A 20,342-nucleotide genomic window follows, 5' to 3' on the forward strand; every position below is an offset into this window, starting at 1 on the left:
CATGCAGGAACTCGGAATCAAAGCACTTCTGACAGATGGCCGTCCAGGCTCTATTTAAAAAACAAACAAAGAAGGAGACTCCACCACTTTCTAAGCCAGCATCTTCCACTGTTGAAAAGTAAGTTCCTCCTAATGTTTAGGTGGAATGTCTTTTCCTGTAGTTTGAATCCATTGCCCTGTATCCTATTCTATGAAGCAGCAGAAAACAACCTTGCTCCATTTGCAATATGACATCCCTTCAAATACTTAAACAGGGTTATCATACCACTTCTTAACCTTCTCTTCTTCAGGTGAAACATCCCCAGCTCCCAAAATCTCTCCTCCTAAGGCTTGGTTTTCAGATTGTTCACCATTTTGGTCGCCCTCCTCTGGACACACTCCAGCTTCTCAACCTCCTTTTTAAATTGTGGTGCCCAGAACTGGCAGGTGAGGCCTGGCTAAAGCAGAATAGAGTGGCACTATTACTTCCCTTGATCTAGACACTATACTTCTATTGATGCAGCCTAGAATCGCCTTGACTTTTTAGCTGCTGTGTCACACTGTTGATGAGGCAGCTGAAAAGGCCAATGTGATTCTAGGATGCATTAACAGATGTACAGTAGATCAAAGGAAGTAATAGGGCCACTCTATTCTGCTTTGGTCAGAAGGTTAATCTTGGCTTCCAGAGAGATTTCAGGCTTGATCTGTTCAAGGCCCTATTTGTTTGTATTTTTGGCTTTCCACCGTATCCTCAGCACTCTACATGGTGATGGGGAATAAAATGGCTTGGATCATTCTAATTTTAGTGCTCAGTTTTGTATCTGAGGCAAGATATTATTAATAATAATAATAATTTACACTTTAGGATATTGTCTATGTCTTTCATAGCTTCACTTCCCATTCCTAGTCTTCTGATTTCTTGGTTGCAGTCTTCACAGAGTTTGGTGGATCACTGTTTGATCCAAGGTACATGAACTATTTTCCTTTTTTTATTTGCTCTTTGTCTGGGTTGAATTCGTGCAGATCCTCCATGGTCATCATTTTTGTTGTCTTTATGCTCAGCGATAAGCCTGTCTTTACACTGTCTTCCTAGACCTTCTTTAATAATGTCTCACAAAACTACAAATCCCAGGAATCTGTATGAGGATAGAGCCATGGCAGTCAAAGTGGTGTCAAACTGCATAATTTCTACAGTGTAGATGCAACCTGAGTTTTTCCTCCAGGTCACTGCTTGCAAGAAACAGAAATATGACCATCTCAAGAGGACTGACAACTTTTCAAACCTTTCCCAATAACTGGTGGTGCAAAAACACAAATGTGCATCAAATTGTACCCTTCTAATTAATTTTGAGTAAGTTGTTCCTTATGCTAATATGAATATTGCTCTCTCACTATTATTATTATTATTATTATTATTATTATTAACTATAATATAATATTATAATATTATAATTTTAGTATATTATAATATATAATATTCATATTCATATAAATAATATGTATTATTTCACCGTTCTTTTGTCATTTGACATTTACTCTTTGCTTTGTTTCCTTTGAACTGCACCAAGCCTTGCTCTTCCTCTTTGGGAAAGCCAGCAAAACAAGGCTCCGAATCAACCCGAAAGTTGGACCGCGAGCGTCACTCTACACCTTTCGTAAGTCTTTAATGACCTCAAGACGCTCTAGGAAATCGCTCTCTCTATAACACCGGGGCCCTGTTTCCCTATGGGCTTAGGTTCGCGCAGCGGTCCCATCTAGGACTCCGACTCTATGGCTTTTCCGCCCCTTCTCCGGAAGCGGAAGTGCGGCGGTGACTTGGGGATGCGGAAGTGCCGGCTGCGGCGGGGTCGCTCGGTTGCCCGGCGGTTGCCACCATGGCAGCGGCTGGGGGGCCCGGGAACGGAGGCGGAGGAGGGAGCCCGGCGTTGGCCTCCGGAGGTGAGGGCCGGGAAGGAGCGGGGAGGCCGGGCCTGGGCCTGGGAGGGGAAAGGAGCCCTTCATAGAGGTGGAAGGGACCCAAGGAGGGCCATCCAGTCCAACCCCCTTCTGCCATGCAGGATCTCACAATCTGCCATGCAGGAAATCCCAATCAAAGCATCCCCGACAGATGGCCATCCAGCCTCTGCTTGAAGACCTCCAAGGAAGGAGACTCCACTACACTCCGAGGAAGTGTGTTCCACTGTCCAACAGCCCTTATTGTCAGGAAGTTCTTCCTAATGTTGAGGTGGAATCTTTTTTCCTGTAGTTTGCATCCATTGCTCCGGGTCCTGTTCTCTGGAGCAGCAGAAAACAAGCTTGCTCCCTCCTCAATATGACATCCCTTCAAATATTTAAACAGGGCTATCATATCACCTCTTAACCTTCTTTTCTCCAGGCTAAACATCCCCAGCACCCTAAGGCGTTCCTCATAGGGCTTGGTTTCCAGACCCTTCACCATTTTAGTCACCCTCCTTTGGACACATTCCAGTTTCTCAATGTCCTTTTTGAATTGTGGCGCTCAGAACTGGACACAATATTCCAGGTGGGACCTGACCAGAGAAGAATAGAGTGGCACTATTACTTCTCTTGATGCAGCATAAAATCGCATTGGCCTTGTTAGCTGCTGCATCACATTGTTGACTCATGTTCAACTTGGGGTCTATGAGGACTCTTAGAACCCTTTCACACATAGTTTCATTCAGCCAGGTGTCCTCCATCCTATATCTGTAGGTTTCATTTTTCTGCCCTAAGTGCAGTACTCTGCATTTCTCAGTGTTGAAATTCATCTTGTTAGCTTTGGCCCAGCTTTCAAGTCTATTCAGGTCATTTTGACTCTTGATCCTGTCCTCTGGGGTATTAGCTACTCCTCCTAGTTTGATGTCATCTGAAAATTTAATAATTATGCCCCCAGTACTGTCATCCAAGTGACTGATAAAGATGTTGAATAGCACTGGGCCCAGGACAGAGCCCTGTGGGACCGCACTGGTCGCTAATTTGACCGTTCCCATCCCTCAGACTTACAATGTAAACAAGACATGACACAAAAGGAGAAGGGAATGGCAGCAGGGAAAGGGACCAAGCCCAGCAGATACTGTCAATTCTTCTCCCCCTCCAAGGGTAGATTTCCCCTTCCTTTTGGATCAAACATGGATCAGAACGAAGACTGCAGTCAAGAAATCAGAAGAAACCTTACTGTTGAACATAAAAAACCCAAAAATAACGACCATGGAAGATCTGCGCAGATTCAGCCGAGACTATGAGGAAATTGCATATGGAGGCTTTTGGTTATGTTGACATTTCCCCCCTGATGCTGCCTGTCTCAGCCTCCGAGGAAGGCAATGGCAAACTCCCTGTGAGCAAACCTTGACCCCCCAATACCACCATGCTTGTTAAGCTTGTAAAAGGAGCAAGACTGAAGATAGGAGGAAGGAACAGGAACAACCTAAGATACACGGATGACACTATAGTACTGGTGGACAACATCACAGATTCAGAACAGTTATTAAGGAAGGTCAAAGAAGAAAGTGCAGAGGCAGGCATATTACTGAACATAAAGACAACAAGGAGGACCTGCATACGTTCAAACTGGACAATGAGGAAATTGAAAGTTAAGAGTTCCTGTACCTAGGATCAAATATTGATCAGAATGGAGACTGCAGTGAAAAAAATCAGAAGAAGACTAGGAATGAGGAGGGCAGCTATGAAAGAATTAGAAAAGGTCCTCAAGGGCAAAGACATATAACTGAGCACTAAAGTCAAAACCATACAAGTGATCATATTCCCCATCACCATGTATGGAAGTGAAAGCTGGACAGTGAAGAAAGCTGATAAAAAGAAAAGAAAATCAGTTCATTTGAGATGTGGTGTTGAAGAAGATACCATAGATAGCCAAAAAAGACACAAATGAGGCCTTGAACGGACCAATCCTGAAATCTCCCTGGAAGCCAAAATGACAAAAACTGAGGCGCCACAAGGAGCATGATGGTGCATTTAGCAGATGAGGAAAGGATATAAATCCTTTCAGTTGATATTGCTGAAGTAGTAAAGTGGCTTTGAATGTCAGTCTTCTCTACAATATATCTGCTTTGCACCTTCCCTTTCATTTATGTATTTATTGGCTAATAAGCCGTTGGGGTCAAACCTTAAGAAGCTTTGGTGAGCCAGTCAGTGGTGGGTATTTTGCTCTCATGTTGGTGATATTCACCAATATGATCAATGGTGGCTGTGCAGAACTCATCACTGGGTGAAGCAACAGCCATTCCTTCGGTTTTTAAAAACCTGGAAGGTAAGTCATCTGTGTTTATCATGATGGCTAGGACTGTAGCCTCCATGTTCAGTGGCAATATGTTTAGACTATTAGATGCTGGGAATAAACCTGAAGAGATTGCAGTCATCATTATACCTGCTTCATGAGCTTTAGGTTAGCCACAATGAGTGGTGAGATACTGGGTAAAGTTGGTATAACACAGTAAGAGTGTTTATTTTAATGCTACTGTTGCAATCCAAGATAAATAATTGGTATGGAGAAGACACCAGTTAGGACCTCAGTGACATATGTTGAATTATAATTCTAAATTGTTGGATGCCTGCCCAGCCCTTTACTGTTAAGCATGTACTCGTTTTACATCAGACTCCTTTCTGTTCCAGGAAGTAGGTTATGGCTACTGTTCCTAGGAAAGGAATGTTGTTTCATAAGATGTGGCTGTGCCATTTCTCTATTCCTATTTCCTGCTAGGTGTATTTCTGCTCTGGCAGGTGCAAGACACTGTTTACAAAGTCATGTGGAGCAGGATGCCAGCTCTTTCTAGGATCCGGTTTAAGTGTCAGCAAAGCAGGATGGAAACCTCTGGCCTTGACTTTTATCATATTACTGGAACCCAAGTTACCTGGCTCACTAGACGGGAAGAAATGCATGGGGATTTTGTTCTGAATGCATGATTGGGCAGACAGAACCATTTTCTTAATCTACTGTTGCAGTAATTTTCTTTTCCAGTTACATTTGAAATCCTATGATTTGACTTGACCTCAGGTGGTCAGGCCACTGGATGTGTCTCTAGTAGCAGTTGATGTACAACAATATTACCTCTCATAAATGCTGGTCTTGCCTGCATCCTAAAAGTCTTGACATTTGGTGTCACATTTTGAATATACCAATGCCTGGCTCGAGTTAAACAAAACCTTGGTATGTTACCTCCATAAATGCTGATCAGCAACTCATTTTGGGATGAGGCCACTTAAGAGGAGATGGAGATTGGTGGGATCAATTTTCTCTCTCTCCTCTCCCTGCCCCATTTTAATTGTCTAAATGTAATGCTACCACTCTGGTTTGGAGGCTGTGGGGGGAGTTGCCAATTCCAAGAAATGGATGGACTGTTGAAGTGAATCCCATTAATGATGTCCATCTTCTGGCATGTAGAAATCTGTAAAAACCAGACTGTTCCCATTGTACAGAGTTTTACATGATCTTCCTCAGTTGTCCCCATTCTTTTTGCTGGAAGAGTATCCTCTGACTTATGACTCTGTTCAAGACTAGGCTATGGTGGTTGCTGCCTGTTTCTGAAGGGGGAGATACTGAGATGATTCCTGCTCTTTCTTTCTCAGGCAATCGGCAACTGAAGTACATCAGTTTAGCTGTCTTAGTGGTGCAGAATGCCTCTCTCATCCTCAGCATTCGCTATGTACGCACGCTGCCTGGGGACCGATTCTTTGCCACATCAGCAGTGGTCATGGCTGAAGTCCTTAAAGGAGTCACCTGCCTGCTCCTCATCTTCATTCAGAAACAAGGTAGGTGCCTTGGCCCTCAGGTCACAGGCTGTGCAAGAAGCACCCTGTTCTCAGTTCTTGTTTCATAGTCAACAGCATTTCTTTTGAGCTTTTGCCTTCTTAGTTTAGTGGCTTGCTTGAAAAATCTAGATATTTTTCAAATTTAATCATGTAGATATATTATTATTACAACAAGTTCGTTTGTTATAATTTAATGATGTAATATAAAGATGAGGGTGTGATGGTGTTCTCTTTCTCTGTGTAATAAATAATAATATATGTTTTATCTCTGTCAGAATATAAAAATTCGTTATCTACTCAAACAAGTAAATCCCAGATTTAAAAAAAATGAAAATCTTTATTTATAGTAATCTATAACTAAAATGTATGATGTTCACTAACATAAGTTCTTTTTAAAAGAGATAGTGTAGAAGATACCTCTGATTATTAGTCACAATAGCCAACAATACAGTATAAAGTTTTATTACAGAGGTGGCATGCCTTTCCCCATGGAAGGGGATTGGCTCCATAGCATAAGTATAAGCCACTTGTGAACTTCCCTGACGTTTGCCAGACAAAAAGTTTGGCTTGATCAAGTGTGGAAATCTGGACTAGTGGCCTGGGAATCCACAGAACTATCTGGGATACAGGATCATCTCCTTGGCACAGCCACCTTATGCTGTCTTAGTGGTGCCCCCTCTTGGTATGAACTTTAGGAGACTTTGAGCCAAGACTTTGGCAAAAGGACTCACTGGCTCTGGCCATCTGCACCTCATCTACCTATTCATGTGTGTTCATCAAGGCATAGGTAGACAGGATTAAGCGGGTGCATTGTGGATCAGTGAGCAGGACCTCTGTGTACCACCACTGGTGTTCAGAATAAAAAGGATGAGATTAAAGAACTCTTTTCATCTTGTATGAGAGAGAGGTCACTGGGTGCATTACTGAGCCAGTGTTGCCAGCCTTTCAGACTTTTCTTGGCTCTTGTTAAAAGTTTGTTGTCAACCACATCAGGAGACTCTCTGTGCTTCTTCTCCTTCTCCAGGTAACTTAAAACAGTTTGCCATCTCCTTGTATGACTCCATTGTGGTGCAGTACATGGACACACTCAAACTAGCAGTGCCTTCTCTCATTTACACCCTCCAAAACAACCTCCAGTATGTGGCTATTTCCAACCTGCCTGCAGCCACCTTCCAGGTGAGACATCAGCTGTGGAACTGTACTTTTATGGTATTGTTTACCCTGGCATGGGCCAAATTATTCATGAATATCTGCTTCAGTTTTCTTCATTCACATTGTACACGAGCCATTCCCTAGTCCCTTACTCCCATGTTGAATGCTGGGTATCCTGAATTGTGGTCCCTTAATTCTTTAACACATCTGGAGTAACTGTCAATAAAGTCACGAGGACATAGACAGAGATGTCCTCTGCTGTGTGTTTCTTTATTTAACTCTCAGTCCCTACACCGTGGAAATGTTTGCCACAGAAAGTATTCATTAGAGATGTAGTTTCCCTTTTATACAATGTGTATAGAAGTATCCTTCAAAGGACTTCATGCTGTTATGTGTGTGTGTGTTTTTAAAAAACAGTTCTATAGAAGTAACATACTTATTTGGGGGCAGGATATATGGATGGACAGTGTGTTCTACACTCAGAAAAGCTGGCTTATGTGATTTTATAAATTATGCAAAGTTAAAAAAATCTGAATTACTGTGCATGATTCTGCAATGTTTGAAACCATTTTGCATAATTTATTCTGGTTTTGCTAGTTGGAAAGAAGAGCTGTCTGTGCCAGTATTGTCCATTTATTCTCAAGCATATGATTAGACAAGCATAAGTGCTAGAAACTAGTTCCCTTTATTGCAGTGCATGCAAATATAGTCAGTAGTGGAATTGCTCCCCCTCCCCAGTTCTATATTCTGTATGCCTCCCCCCTTTTCCTAGAATCACATTATGAACATAGACTTAAAGGAATCCAGTAGTGCCAAGAAGACAATTCTAGCATAAACCTTTGTAGACTCAGTCTATTTCATCAGATGCAAGCAAACTATTGCATCTGATGGACTGAGGTCATTGCAACTTATGTTAGAAATTTCCTTTTCCCGGTTAGTCTTAAAGGTGCTACTAGATCCCTTTATGTCTTTTTATGCTAGAACAGACTGACATGGCTACCTTTCTGGATACCTCAGTATGCACACAGTCCTGGGAATGTATTTCTGTTCCTCTTTCAGTTCAACAGTCTCTCCTTCCCCTTCCATGAGGTTAAGGGGTTGAACTGGGTGTGTTAATGGCTTTGTTAAATCAGTGTAAGTCTCTTTGAGAGTTTACTCTCATATGTTACATAGATAACAAGATGTGATATGAATAGAAGTAGGATGCTAGACTGCATCATCTGATGTGTTGACTTGATCCCAGAGTCCAAATTTTGTAGCTACCTAGAATTTTGAGGGTAGAGCATAGCCATACTCCTGCCCTGGTTGGCAGCTGTCCTGTCCCTTGGCATGTTGGGGTGCCTACTAAACTGCACTCCTTTCTCAGGTCACCTACCAACTGAAGATCCTCACCACAGCTGTCTTCTCGGTGCTGATGCTCCGCAAGAGTCTGTCCCGTCTCCAGTGGCTGTCCCTTGTGCTGCTTTTTGCTGGTGTAGCCATTGTCCAGGTGGAGCAACAGCAGGCAGGGGGCAAAGGAACCCCCGGGGGCCAGGGAGCACAACAGCAGCAGACCTACATTGTGGGGCTGATGGCCGTGGTGGTGTCGTGCCTCTCATCTGGCTTTGCTGGGGTCTATTTTGAAAAGATCCTCAAAGGCAGTGCAGCCTCTGTCTGGCTACGTAACGTTCAACTGGGCATCTTCGGGACCTTGCTGGGGCTGTTGGGCATGTGGTCCACGGATGGAACAGCCGTGGCTGAGCATGGATTCTTCTTTGGCTACACCCCGCTGGTGTGGGGAGTGATCCTGAACCAGGCCTTTGGAGGTCTTTTGGTGGCATTAGTTGTGAAATATGCGGACAACATCCTGAAGGGCTTTGCCACCTCCTTCTCCATCGTGGTGTCCACCGTGGCTTCCATCTACCTCTTTGACTTCCATCTCAACTTACCCTTTGCTCTAGGAGCAGGGCTGGTCATAGGGGCTGTCTATCTATACAGCTTGCCCAAGGGACCTTTGACCAGCCGGTCCTTAATGGGGACAGCTACACAGCAGCAGGGCCATGCAGCACAAAGCAAAGAACTTCCTTCCGTGACGACAGATGGCTTCCTGACCAAGTCAGTGCTGGTCAATTGAGAAGAGCAGACCACATCCTGCATACTTGTCCTTGGTTTTTTATGAAGTTTTCACAGTTTCTTATGTTTCGCATCTGATTCCCCCCCCCATTCTACTCCTTTCTCTTTCTGTCATGCTTCCCCCGCCAATCCTTGACCTTGTGCTTTCCTTTCCCCCCTTTGCTATGCCTGCTAACTAGTCTCTCATTCACTGAACCTACTGTGTATAATTCATTTGTACATCCCCTCTACTGGCTGCTTCTGCTGTTGCCCAACTGAAGCTATCCAACTTTTCTCAGCTTCTTACACTTTATGTCTTGTTTTCCCACTGTCCCTGTTTGAGAGCGCTGTCTGCCCCAGCAGAAGCAGCTGTGATGGCTTTGGGATCACCCACAGCCTTTACCCTGAAACTTTCAAAGTTATCCCTCTTGTTTGCAGGAGGCACATTTACAAAGAGATGTATTTTTATATGAATGCTTTGAATTGAAGGATCAAGTACAGCTAGAATGTGAATAGAAGATGTGAGGTAGTGGATATCCTTCTTTCCTTGAAGGTACTCAGCTATACACAAGGAAATGAAGGTGGAAGGAAGTCTCATCTGCCATTTTCAGTATATCAATATTCTGTATGAGGGTGGGTGGGTGGGTACCATGTCTTTGGAAGTGGAGGGAATTCTGTTGCTTAAAGCTAGTCACTGGGAATTTGTCAGATTTATCTTCTGTGGCAGATAGAATTAATTGAGAAGGGTTTTGAGTGCAGAGAGGGATTGTGAGATAGAACCAGGCTCTGCTTGTGTAAGTAAGGCAGAAAAGATAAGGTGAATAGGTTTTGCGTGTTGCATAAGGAAACTGGTAATAAGGCAGCTGGAAGACTTGGTTCAGTCTACTCTCCAGCTCTGGGTGGGTAGTAGGATATGTTGAATCATAGTGGACTGTAAACTGAATTTGAGGCAGCCTTAATTCTTGCCTGCCTTCGTTTGGTGTCCATAAGCATTTGATGGTCACTTGGAGTGGGGTGGGGGAGCATGAATCATTATTTACTAATTGAGATTTCACATTGGGTGAAGGACAAATGGATTGTCTCATTGAGACATTTGACTTGAAATAGCTTGCAAAAGATCTGAGGAAACAGGTTGGTTCGCACAGGGTTGCCAGATGTGGAAGCCAGATGTCCATCCACTGGAGAGCTAAGCTAGGCAGGAATTCTTCAGATTGCATCTTTGCTGTTACTGAGTGGAGATGCTCAGAAACATGTTCAAGTTTCTGTTTCAGAACATCTCCACTCAGTAGCACCCTTACGGCATCTCTGGGGTTATTGTATAGCAGAAATATCTCTACTCACCAGTTTCTTTCGTAAAATGAGGATTGAGTATGTTTGTAAATTGCAACCAGGATTCTTAGCCAGCTGACAGCCATGCACTACAGTTTGGACAGGTTATTTTTCTGAGACTATGGTTCCCAGAATTCTTTAGCCGGTATGTCATTGGATTCTGAGTAGTAGTCCGAAATAGTAATGTCCTTGAGCTCTGTAGAGGAGCCACTAAAATGAAGGCAACCATGTCTCTGTGACTTATATATGTCCTTGGCTTTGAACATCTAAGTAGCCAGCACAAGATCCCTTGTAGGCTGCCAGTGTGTAAATCAGTTTGGTTGGTTAGCCATCTTGGGGGCTTAAGCTTCAAGCTTCACAACTGAAGAGCAGGCAGGTCAGACTTCTGGCAGGCCGTACACACTAAGTACCTCAGTTTCCCAACTTTGTTAATGGCAGGGTGCGGATTGCCGGGGGGTGGTCTACCTTATTCTAAATCATTATGTAGTCTCTACTGACGGGGGCTGTATTTTGGGTGGTGGTGGTGGTATGGGGAGCACTAACCCTTACAGGGCCAGGAGATGGTTTGGTGTCAGCAGTGGTTGTTTTTTTTATGCTGGCGCGTGGTGAGAAGATAATCAAAGGTAACACGGAGTACATAAATGGGGTGGGTTTTTTAAACTGTTGATTGTTTTCTATAAATCCTGCTTTTTTAAGGAAATAAAAACAAAACAAAAGAACCTGTACTGTTTGCCAATGTACATAAACCACAGATGAATAAAGAGAGTGTATTTATTTAGCCTTATTGCTAAATGATTGAGGAAGCCTTGAAAGGGGCAGGTCTTGGTCTCACTCACTGCATGTCTAACCCTATTAACACTGGGAAGGGGGTGGGAGGGGGGAGTTTGGGCTCAGGGTCAAGCATCATGAGAGGCAAGAGGGACGGGGTGGTATCTGAGGCAGGGCCTTGCAAGGCTCTGGTGCAAAAACCTGCTGTCCCTGCAAGGTTGTTTTTCTTTTTCTTTAAACACACAAAAAATAAGAGAGAGCCTGGTCACTGTTGACTGGCTTTGGGTGGCCTTTCGCTCCTCTGATGGAATAGTCACAATCAGACCCAGCATCGAGACTAGGATTAAATAGGGTAGCCTCCTGGTTAAATAAATCTAGGTTTGTAGTTTGCAAAGTTAATGTAAACACTAAGCTACTTGGATGCCTATTCTGCAGCGGTGTAGCTATGGGGGCAAAATGAGTCCAGATAAATTTTACTTCGGTCCTCAAATGTATAGCATTGCAGAGAGAGAGATGGAAAATCATATATTTGCTGTGTTTCCGTTCTTTTGGTCACTTTACTGGCCCCTTTTCTTTGGATGCCTAAACTGTATTTCTCTCCACTATATGCATCTAAGGAAGTAGACTGAAGTCTACTGAAGCTCATGCTGCCATCTTTATTTCAGTTAGTTTCAAAGGTGCTACAAGATCTCCGAAGAATGTATTTCCAAATGCTCAACTGAATTTTTTAGTTACTGCAGTGCTTAAAATTTGGGGACTGAAGGAAAATTTCAGGGGAGGGAGTAGATTCCTCTTGGGGGAAGCTCTGCTCTTCTGAGATGAAACCATTCAAATTCTGTGTGATTAATTGGGGACACTCTTTATGAAGAGGTTAATAGAATGAATATTGCACTCTTGGGGTAGAGGATCTGACCAGCAACTCTTTATTTAAAATATTAAGGAGCATGCAATGACAACCGAGAGCCATGGAAACTGGCACAGCATCAAGGGCCAGACCCAGAAAGATGGGGTGTAAGTGGCCTTTGGATAGATGTTCCAAAGGGTTCTTTTTAATATGACAGAATGTCTTTTTGGGTGCTATCTTGACCATATGTTATCCATGGAGGGTTTTTTTAGATACCCTTTTTTGCAGTGTGTAGAGCTGATCATCTTTTTCAGATTTCAGTATTTCCTACTGTGCATTTTCCAAACCTTCAGGATTGGTTTTCATGGTGACTTGAAGGTCCAGATGCAGGCTGTACCACCTGAAAGATTCTGGGAGTTATAAAAAAGTAAATTTTCCAAGTTTTGGTTAAAGATTTCAGCATTGTTAATTTGGAAGTCAAGTTGGGGAGGGGGTGAAGAGGAAAGTATAAAAGGGAACCAGACTTTGGTGTAAAATCAGAGTAGAGTTACAAAAGATACCTCGCCCACAACTTTGAAATATTGGAAAGGAAGGGAATGCTAATATGGAGTGTCCAAGCCAGAGTTCACAAGGTGGCTCTCGTCACATCCACAGAATACAGGATATTTTTTGAGCATGGATGACACAATGTAGTTGCACTTCTGACTGTACCAAAGCTTGAAAAAGCATAACCATGTGCTGGCTGGCTGGATTCTGAGAGGTATAGTCCAAAGAAAGGCAATTCCATGGTCTGGACCATACCAGGCGGGCACATGATGGAACTGAGCCTCCACACAGCAAACTCCCTTCAACCAGGAAGGGAGATTCAGAAAGGTCTGGTCTAGGTTTCGGACAGGGAAGGACTAGCACATTCACAAAGCACTGGCTTTTCATGTAGAAAAGCCCAGGTTGAGTGCCCTGGATCTGCCTGAAGAACTGGGAAAGAGTGAAACCCTGGGAGAGCTGCTGTCAGCACAGACAGTACAATCCTGGAGACTTTCACTGATAATATAGAGCAGCCTCTCATGTTCTATATACTTGCTTTTTATATAATATTCTTGAAAAGTAGTATGGATTGCAGCCATACAAACCCTCCAAGTTCAGTGAAACTATTTGTCAGTTACCTTTCATGCCCTCTTCCCCAAGGCAGCTCAAAATTACAAATTAAAACAAGTTGCTATCAAAGTAAGAAAAAAGAAGCAACCATCTGTATAATAAACTCCCAAATGAGGGCTACCAGCCTATGTGCACTTGGTATGGCCTAAGCCGCATACAGCGAAAAGACTGGTCTCTCTACTTGTGCTGTCCACGTTCAGACCTTGGACATTATATACCCTCTAAAAGTCCTGAATTGCCAGGGATAGTACCAAATAATCTTCTGTTGTCCCACTTTTTCAACAGCTTTTACAATGTCCCAGGTTCTGTTGCCTCCCATTTTCCCCTTTTATCTCCGGCTTACTTCAGTTACTGCAAACTGAGTTCAGGTAGTCAGCCTTCTGTATCTACAGATTCTTTATCCACTGATTCAGCCATCCATGACTTCAAATATTTTAAAAACATAAATTCCAAAAGCCAAACCTTGATTTTGCACTTTTATGTAAGGGAAGCCATTTTACTACGCCATTGTATTTAATGGGACTTGAGCATTCAGAGACTTTGGTATTCATGGAGGGTCCTGGAACCAAACCCCAGCAGATACCAAGAGGCCATTATAGTTTGCATTCAGTTAACTCCGTGGGGGAGAGGAGAGGAGGGAAAACACCATGCTTGCCCTGTAAGCTCAAGACAACTGCTGCCGCTTCTTCCAGCATATGCATTCTTAATTCTTCCTCTTTCATAGTTTTTGGCATCTTATTCTTGACCTCACTGATATTGCTTGGCCACCTGTGGAACATTGGAGGGTACAGGGTTAACCTGCTTGGACTACAACTACCACAAGCCCCAAAGACAATAATGGTATGGAAGTTATAATCCTCCCCTGTCCCAGTTACTCGCTGTGGTCTAGCTGCTTTATCTGGGGAAGGCCAAGAATAGAACAGTGAACTTGAGCTGAAACCCTCTTTGATTTTCAGCACTGCTGGGAAACAGAACCAAGTTTGGGTCCTTGAAATAGCTGTTCTGCTTTGCAGGGAGACACTTCCCTGCAAGATAAAAGTGTCAAAATTTCAGGCTTCCATTTACACCTCCCTCCTGCAGTTTAGTATAGGCTAGCATCAATAACATTAAAAAAAACCAGGCCAAATACAAATTGGGTTCAGCACTCCCAATACCCAGCAGTTCCACTCCTGAAGAATATTAAACTCTATGAATGTAATAGCGTTCCTGGACCTGCCATCAGAAATATGTCTTAATTGCCCAAGCATAGCTGTGTGTAGAATCAGATATCATTATAGTTTAGGAAATGTGCAGTTGGTAGCATTGCTCAGGAACTTAAAAAAGAGAAGAGCTTTAATGACATGGCTCCTGACTCCTGTGTGGCTTTTAATTTTCCTATGTGCAAACACTATACCTTTCCATATTGACAGTCCCATCTTCTCACTCCCTATCTGTGCCTAAGAAACAGATTCTTTGAAAGTTGCAGCTGCAAAGCCCAGCTAAATGCTGCAAAGTGTACACCATAATGGTACACTTGAGCAGACTTTGAACCTTCCTGCTTGCAATACAGATTTTGGGGGGAAGGGTCACATTATGCACACCACCCAATCTCAAGATCTGGAAATTGTTTGCCGTGGTGCATCATAATTCCAGATTTTTCCCATGGTTGTGCATTTTCTATCAATAATCACAACTGCAGTTTGTGGTAACAAAAATGATAATCGACACAGAATTTAACACTAGCATTGCTGCTATTGCTGTTGCTTTTAAAAAGACGAATGAACCGATTTGCTTCGGTCACAGACCAGAAATAAAAATAGAAAGGTTTTACTCCTTGTGTTTGGCAAGACTTTAAAGGCTGTTAACAATGCCTCCTGAAATTTCAAAACCTGACTAGCAGGCTAGCCAACATTTTCAAAGTTTTGTGCCTTCCAGTTGTTTCCAACTTATGGCAACCCTAAGGCAAACCTATCATGGAGTTTTCTTGGCAAGTTTCTTGCCAAGAGTGGGGTTGCCATTGCCATCTTCCAAGGCTGAGAGAGTGTGTGACTTGCCCAAGGTCACCCAGTGGGTTTGCATGGCTGAGACAGAATTTGGATCCTGGTCTCTATAGAGTCATAGTCCAATGCTCAAGCCACTACACCATGCTGGTTTTCTTGTAATGGAGTTATCCTTAGTTTAATAAGGATTTAAACCTTTAATTGCAACCATCATACAGGCTACAGAGTGAGCAACTGTGTGCAAGTAAGTAAGTAGCCAGGTTTATTTACCAGAGCTACCTAAATTAGTATTAAACCCCTTTGCTTCCCTGACTCACATTAACCACAACATGAAGCTCCTGTCAATTAAAAAGCAAGCCCAGCAGGGGGAACCATCTTCCGTGTTAAGGAATAGAGTTTGCTGCCCCCCTTTCCTTCTCCTCCATGTATAGATCCAGCTACAGGGGGAAAAGGGAGAGAAAAGCCTCATTAGAAAAGACTATAATGCTAGAAAAGAAGGGAAGCACAAAGAGAGGAAGACCACACACCAGATGAATAGATTCATTCAAAGACGCCATGGACCTGAGCCTGCAGGACCTAAGCAGAGAGATTGAGGATAGAGGGCTTGGAGATGTCTCATCCACAGGGTCACCATGAGTTGAGGCCGACTTTAGGACATTAACAACAACAGTGAACATATTAACGGGAGGACCAACCCCCAAGGCACTTACTATGTCAAATTCAGCATATCCCTTACAATTTAAACCTAGGCCAGTAGTGCTCACAATTGGGGGGGGGGTTGTACCCAAGAGTAGTAGCAGTCTGTGGAAATTAGGGATTCCATGTTATTACCTAAAAGTTTGTACATTGCTCCTCTTTGTGGACTGTGCCATTTGTGCTAACCTCATTCATGAGTCTGTTTCTTGGATAGCAGGGGTGACTAAATAATAATATTAATAATTTGTTTTATTTATATACCGCTATTCCAAAGATCATAGCGGTGAACAGCAAGTAAGCTAATTAGCAAGTAAGTAACTGATTGCATTTTATAGCCCCCTCCAAAAAGCGGAGGTCATCTATATTTTATTTTATGAGGTAGTTCAGGCAGCAAGTGACTGACTAACCTGATTGCACCCAAAATAAACACCATGTTGAATGCGTTTTGTATCTTGTAGCCATGGGAAGACATGCGCCATTACCTATGACTGAAGTTCTACCCTTGACTACTGGAAATCTAGCTTGGTGCCTATTGTTGCGCTGGAGATTTCACTGTGTCCACACACTGAGCCTATCCTTACAGCTGTAAGAGCTAGGGGTGTTTGGTTCATCAGTTTGCTTGTTAAATGAAATCTGAAATGTTGAGAGTGCTGAATTCTGCTCCCAGTGCCAGATTCCACAATGATGGAATGCCACGCAGCCCTGCTTTTGTTTAGGCCCATACCAAACACCCCGTGACAAAGAGATTAGACCTCTTAAAACACTGTCACCATGCCCAGTGGTTCCAAATTTTGGTCCTCCAGAGGTTTTGGACCTTAGCTCCCAGAAACCCCAACCATTTTGGTCAACAGTCAGGAATTCTGGGAGCTGAAATCCAAAACAATTGGAAGATCCAAGTCTAGGAGCTACTGGTCATGCCACAGCATAGTCCAAAAATGGCAACCCATGCCTGCTTAGAAGGGATCTGTGTGACCTAGTTATAGCTATTTCAAGCCAATTTAACTGCCATGGATCTGTCATATGGAATCCTGGGATTTGTATTATGGTGAGGTGCTTAGAATTCTCTGCTTGAACTTATGGGCATGTGGACTATGGCTCTCTTGCAGAATGTTTTTAAAGGACATCAACAAACTGCAAAACCCAGGATTTCTTTAGATCTGGTATGGACAAAGCTAAGCCTATGGGCTGCATATGACCCCCAGAGCTATTTCTATGGCCCCTGGGGCTGCCCAGAGATAAAAATGTTTGTTTTGCTCCAAACTGCCCCTCAAAAATGATCTCTTGTGAAAATGTGGAGAGCATTTCCACAACATTTGGAGCCTATCTGAACTACTCCCCAGGTCAAAATGAAATTTTACAGGGTTTTTTCTGCCCCAAAATGCCCTCTAGAGTCCAAGGAAAGCCCAAATACATATCTTCATGTCCTCTAGAGAGAATTTTGGGCAAAAAATTGATTCTTTTTCCCCCCAGGAACATGCGTAGTGGAAGATGCAGCCCCTAGTCTTCTGCCAACCCTTAAAGTAGTATCAAACTGCTATAACAGGGTGTTTCAGATATACTCATAGTTGTAGATTAAGAATTCTTAGCAATGGGTTTGATAAAACTTGGGTAAAGTGCGGGGTGGGCATTGAATCCACTACACATTAACTGTAAGACATTTTATTACCTCAATTCCTGTTTTTTGAAAGTGAACTCTATGTTAGTGTGGACAGACTTCGGGTTTATGGGATCAGCTTTTGTAGTGATGGGTTTTGACAGACACTGACAATCCACCAACTAGAACCTGGTGAAAAGGACATATTGTTATGAACAAGAAGCCAGGCATTCAAAAAACCAAACCTGAATGTAGCTCAACCCTCATCCCTTCTAATTTATCCCAATTGGTTTTCATTTCTGTATTACAATTTTTGAGGCCAGGATGAGGAGTCCTTGAACCTCCAGATTCTTGAACGCCAGATCCTAAAATCCCTAACCACTGGCCATACTGTTTGAGGGTGATGGAAGTTTGCAGCCAAAACAGCTGGAAGCACAAAGGGCATTGGAGGTTGGGATGTGTAATTGCTATTGGTAGAAAACTGGAAATCAGATCTCCTTACTGATGTACTGCAGATCTCACAGACAATGGGATCTCTCAAAGATCTCTCTGTAGATGAAGACCTACCTTTTGCTTGCTGTACATGACAGGGAGAATTCCCAATAGTTCAGTGCTCCAGAAGAAGACTGTTTTTATATATTGAGAATGCCTGATCTGTTACCTCTCTTCCAGGAAGATCAAAGCCAATGCAAATAATTCCCAGCTCCCTGTTTTTCTCACACAATAGCCCTGTAAGGTAGGTTAGGCTGAAAGAAAGTGATTGGTCCAAGAGCTCACCAAAACTAGCTCCTTAGGACTGGGGGATACTGTGTTACGCACATTTCAGTTTAAAGGTTCCATTGTAAACATCCAAAGAGGCTCCATTTTAATTCTAAAAATGTATCTTGGTATAACCCAATTATTTTATGGGCAGGTAGAGCTTATAACAAACCATTAGCTTATGCGGAGGGGCAGGCAACCAAGCAGCAAATCTCATTATTGTTGTACCTTAATAATTATTTGCTTACCTGTTTTCTCCTAGGATTTCGTCTAAAGAAAAAGGATCTTAAAGCATCAGGAGAAACTACTTGCAAGACCTGAGAGTGAAGAACTCCGGATTAAAGATCTGTCCTCTGTGCTTCCTAGGAGCCTCTTCATGTTTACAACAACAGTGATATCTCCCTTGTAATGGCAGCTCTTTGGCTGTGCCTCAACAGTGGTCTGGCATATTCAGGATGAAACCATGTGCTTTCCATTCAGACTACCTTTGTTTTAAGTCCTGGCTCGCACAAACACAATTCATGCTAAGCAGCAAATGACACCAAGCAATGGCTTTCCGTTTGTGATTTTAGACCATCACTCAAGGACTATCAAATTTGGTGTTGTTTTTTTTAAATGGGGGCAGCCAGTCTGAACACCCTGAACTCTGACTTGCACCTTGTGTTTACTTGCACCCTAGTTTACATTTGCAGAAATCCTCCTGCACTCCAACATAAAACACTGTTACAGGCCACAGCATTCTATACAATGCAAGAGGCTGTTTCCAATCCTCCATTTTGCTGAGCATGGTAAAGACTACTTGTAGAGAACTCAAAATCTTGTGAAATTTTGGGCAGGCCTGATCATGGTTTTTACTGGGTTGGTTTAAAAAAAAATGGAACAATTTGGGGAGGAGGGTGTCACAACTCTAATGACAGAAACAAGACTTTCAAATCACCTCAGACAAATGATTTTCAGCAGAGTCATTTCCACAATGCCAGCCACAAGCAAGATGGCAAAGAAATACACCAGTTTGTGACACAAGTGTCCACTGAATAGCACTGTGTTTGTGAGGACTTGAATGTTTTGTCATCCACAACCTGGGGATCTTGTGGCTAGTCAGAGGTTGTTGAACTACAGCAATCTCAGCCAGTATCAAAAATGGTGAGGAATGCTGCGAGTTGCATATTGGGAGGCCAAAACTCTTACTCATGCGCTCTGCTATATGCTTTTTGCACCTATGAATGGGGATTAATTTCCCATTGGAGGTAACTCGGTTGAAGCTCTAAGGTAAAAACCAATGTCTAATACGTGCCAAACCCTTTGTGCTTTGCTCTGCTGAGATCAAAAGGAGTAAGCAAACCCTGACTCAAAGATGAAAAATGTGTGGCCCTCCAAGATGTTACCAGCCTGCAGCTCCTTCATTCCCTCACCATTAGCCATGGCTGATGAGAACTGTAGCCCAATAATGGTTGGGCATTTCTACATCCCTACCTTAGTAGCACTACTTGGGTTTTGACAGCTTTCATTTAAAAGCATGGGTTCTATCTATGCATTGTTTAGGCTCAAAAGGTTTAAGGCCTTGTGTGCTAGAGAGGAGATGGAAGGGTAGCAGGACTTTTGAGCAGCTATATGTAGCCGCAGGACACTAAAAGTCCTGCTTCGCTTACCTCACCATCCTTAGCTCATTGTGTAGGCCTATTTGCCTCCTTACCTCTCATGTAGAGGGAGGAACCATATTATGCACTAAATAGGACTTGCAGTCCTAGCTTGCCCCCTTCCCCTGCCATCACTGCAGAACTATAGCATCATGTTCAGTATTAATTTTCTTTGAGGAAGCTACTTAATGTATTCCATGCTTGGAAGCAAGCCTATTCTATTTTCAATGCTCATGATACTGCTTGTTCCACATTTTATTTTGAGAGAGACTAATACAGCTTTGTAAGCAAACTGTCTGTGATGTGGTCATTTACTCTGAGCTGAATGGCTGTGGACAATTTCTGTGGGTACTGAAATATTTGGAGTTGACTGTGGCTTGGACATTCTCCCTTGCCTTTTATGACCGGACACAAGGATGACATCAAACAAGCCAGGAGCCAGTAAAAACCCTTTTGCTCATAGGTTAGTGATCATGATGATCAAACAGAGGAGTTTGGGTGGAGATAATGGATCAGTTCATCACGATGGGAGCCCTTACACCTCTACACTGGGTGGCATTCTGTACTGCACTTACAGATTAATAACACAGAATTAC

At 43.0% G+C, this 20,342-nt stretch overlaps 1 protein-coding gene across 1 annotated transcript; it reads left to right on the forward strand.

Annotated features, from left to right (window-relative positions):
• The first annotated feature begins 1,782 nt into the window (after window positions 1-1,782).
• SLC35A2 (solute carrier family 35 member A2) lies at window positions 1,783-20,050 on the forward strand. The gene is made up of 5 exons (XM_042448180.1): window positions 1,783-1,917; window positions 5,560-5,742; window positions 6,767-6,918; window positions 8,261-8,988; window positions 18,372-20,050. The coding sequence occupies exons 1-5, from the start codon at window positions 1,854-1,856 to the stop codon at window positions 18,397-18,399; spliced, it is 1,155 nt and encodes a 384-aa protein (XP_042304114.1). The 5' UTR covers window positions 1,783-1,853; the 3' UTR covers window positions 18,400-20,050.
• Window positions 20,051-20,342: the final 292 nt, after the last annotated feature.

The sequence above is a fragment of the Sceloporus undulatus genome, chromosome 2, assembly GCF_019175285.1.
Source record: "Sceloporus undulatus isolate JIND9_A2432 ecotype Alabama chromosome 2, SceUnd_v1.1, whole genome shotgun sequence".
NCBI lineage: Eukaryota > Metazoa > Chordata > Lepidosauria > Squamata > Phrynosomatidae > Sceloporus > Sceloporus undulatus.

What these genes read in the sequence shown, in the direction of transcription:
- SLC35A2 (XM_042448180.1), top strand. Translation starts at nt 1,854, where the DNA reads ATGGCAGCGGCTGGGGGGCCCGGGAACGGAGGCGGAGGAGGGAGCCCG. An exon ending in TGCCTGCAGCCACCTTCCAG is followed by an intron (nt 6,919 to 8,260) that starts GTGAGACATCAG and finishes CTCCTTTCTCAG; the next exon opens with GTCACCTACCAACTGAAGAT. An exon ending in ACAGATGGCTTCCTGACCAA is followed by an intron (nt 8,989 to 18,371) that starts GTCAGTGCTGGT and finishes GTTTTCTCCTAG; the next exon opens with GATTTCGTCTAAAGAAAAAG.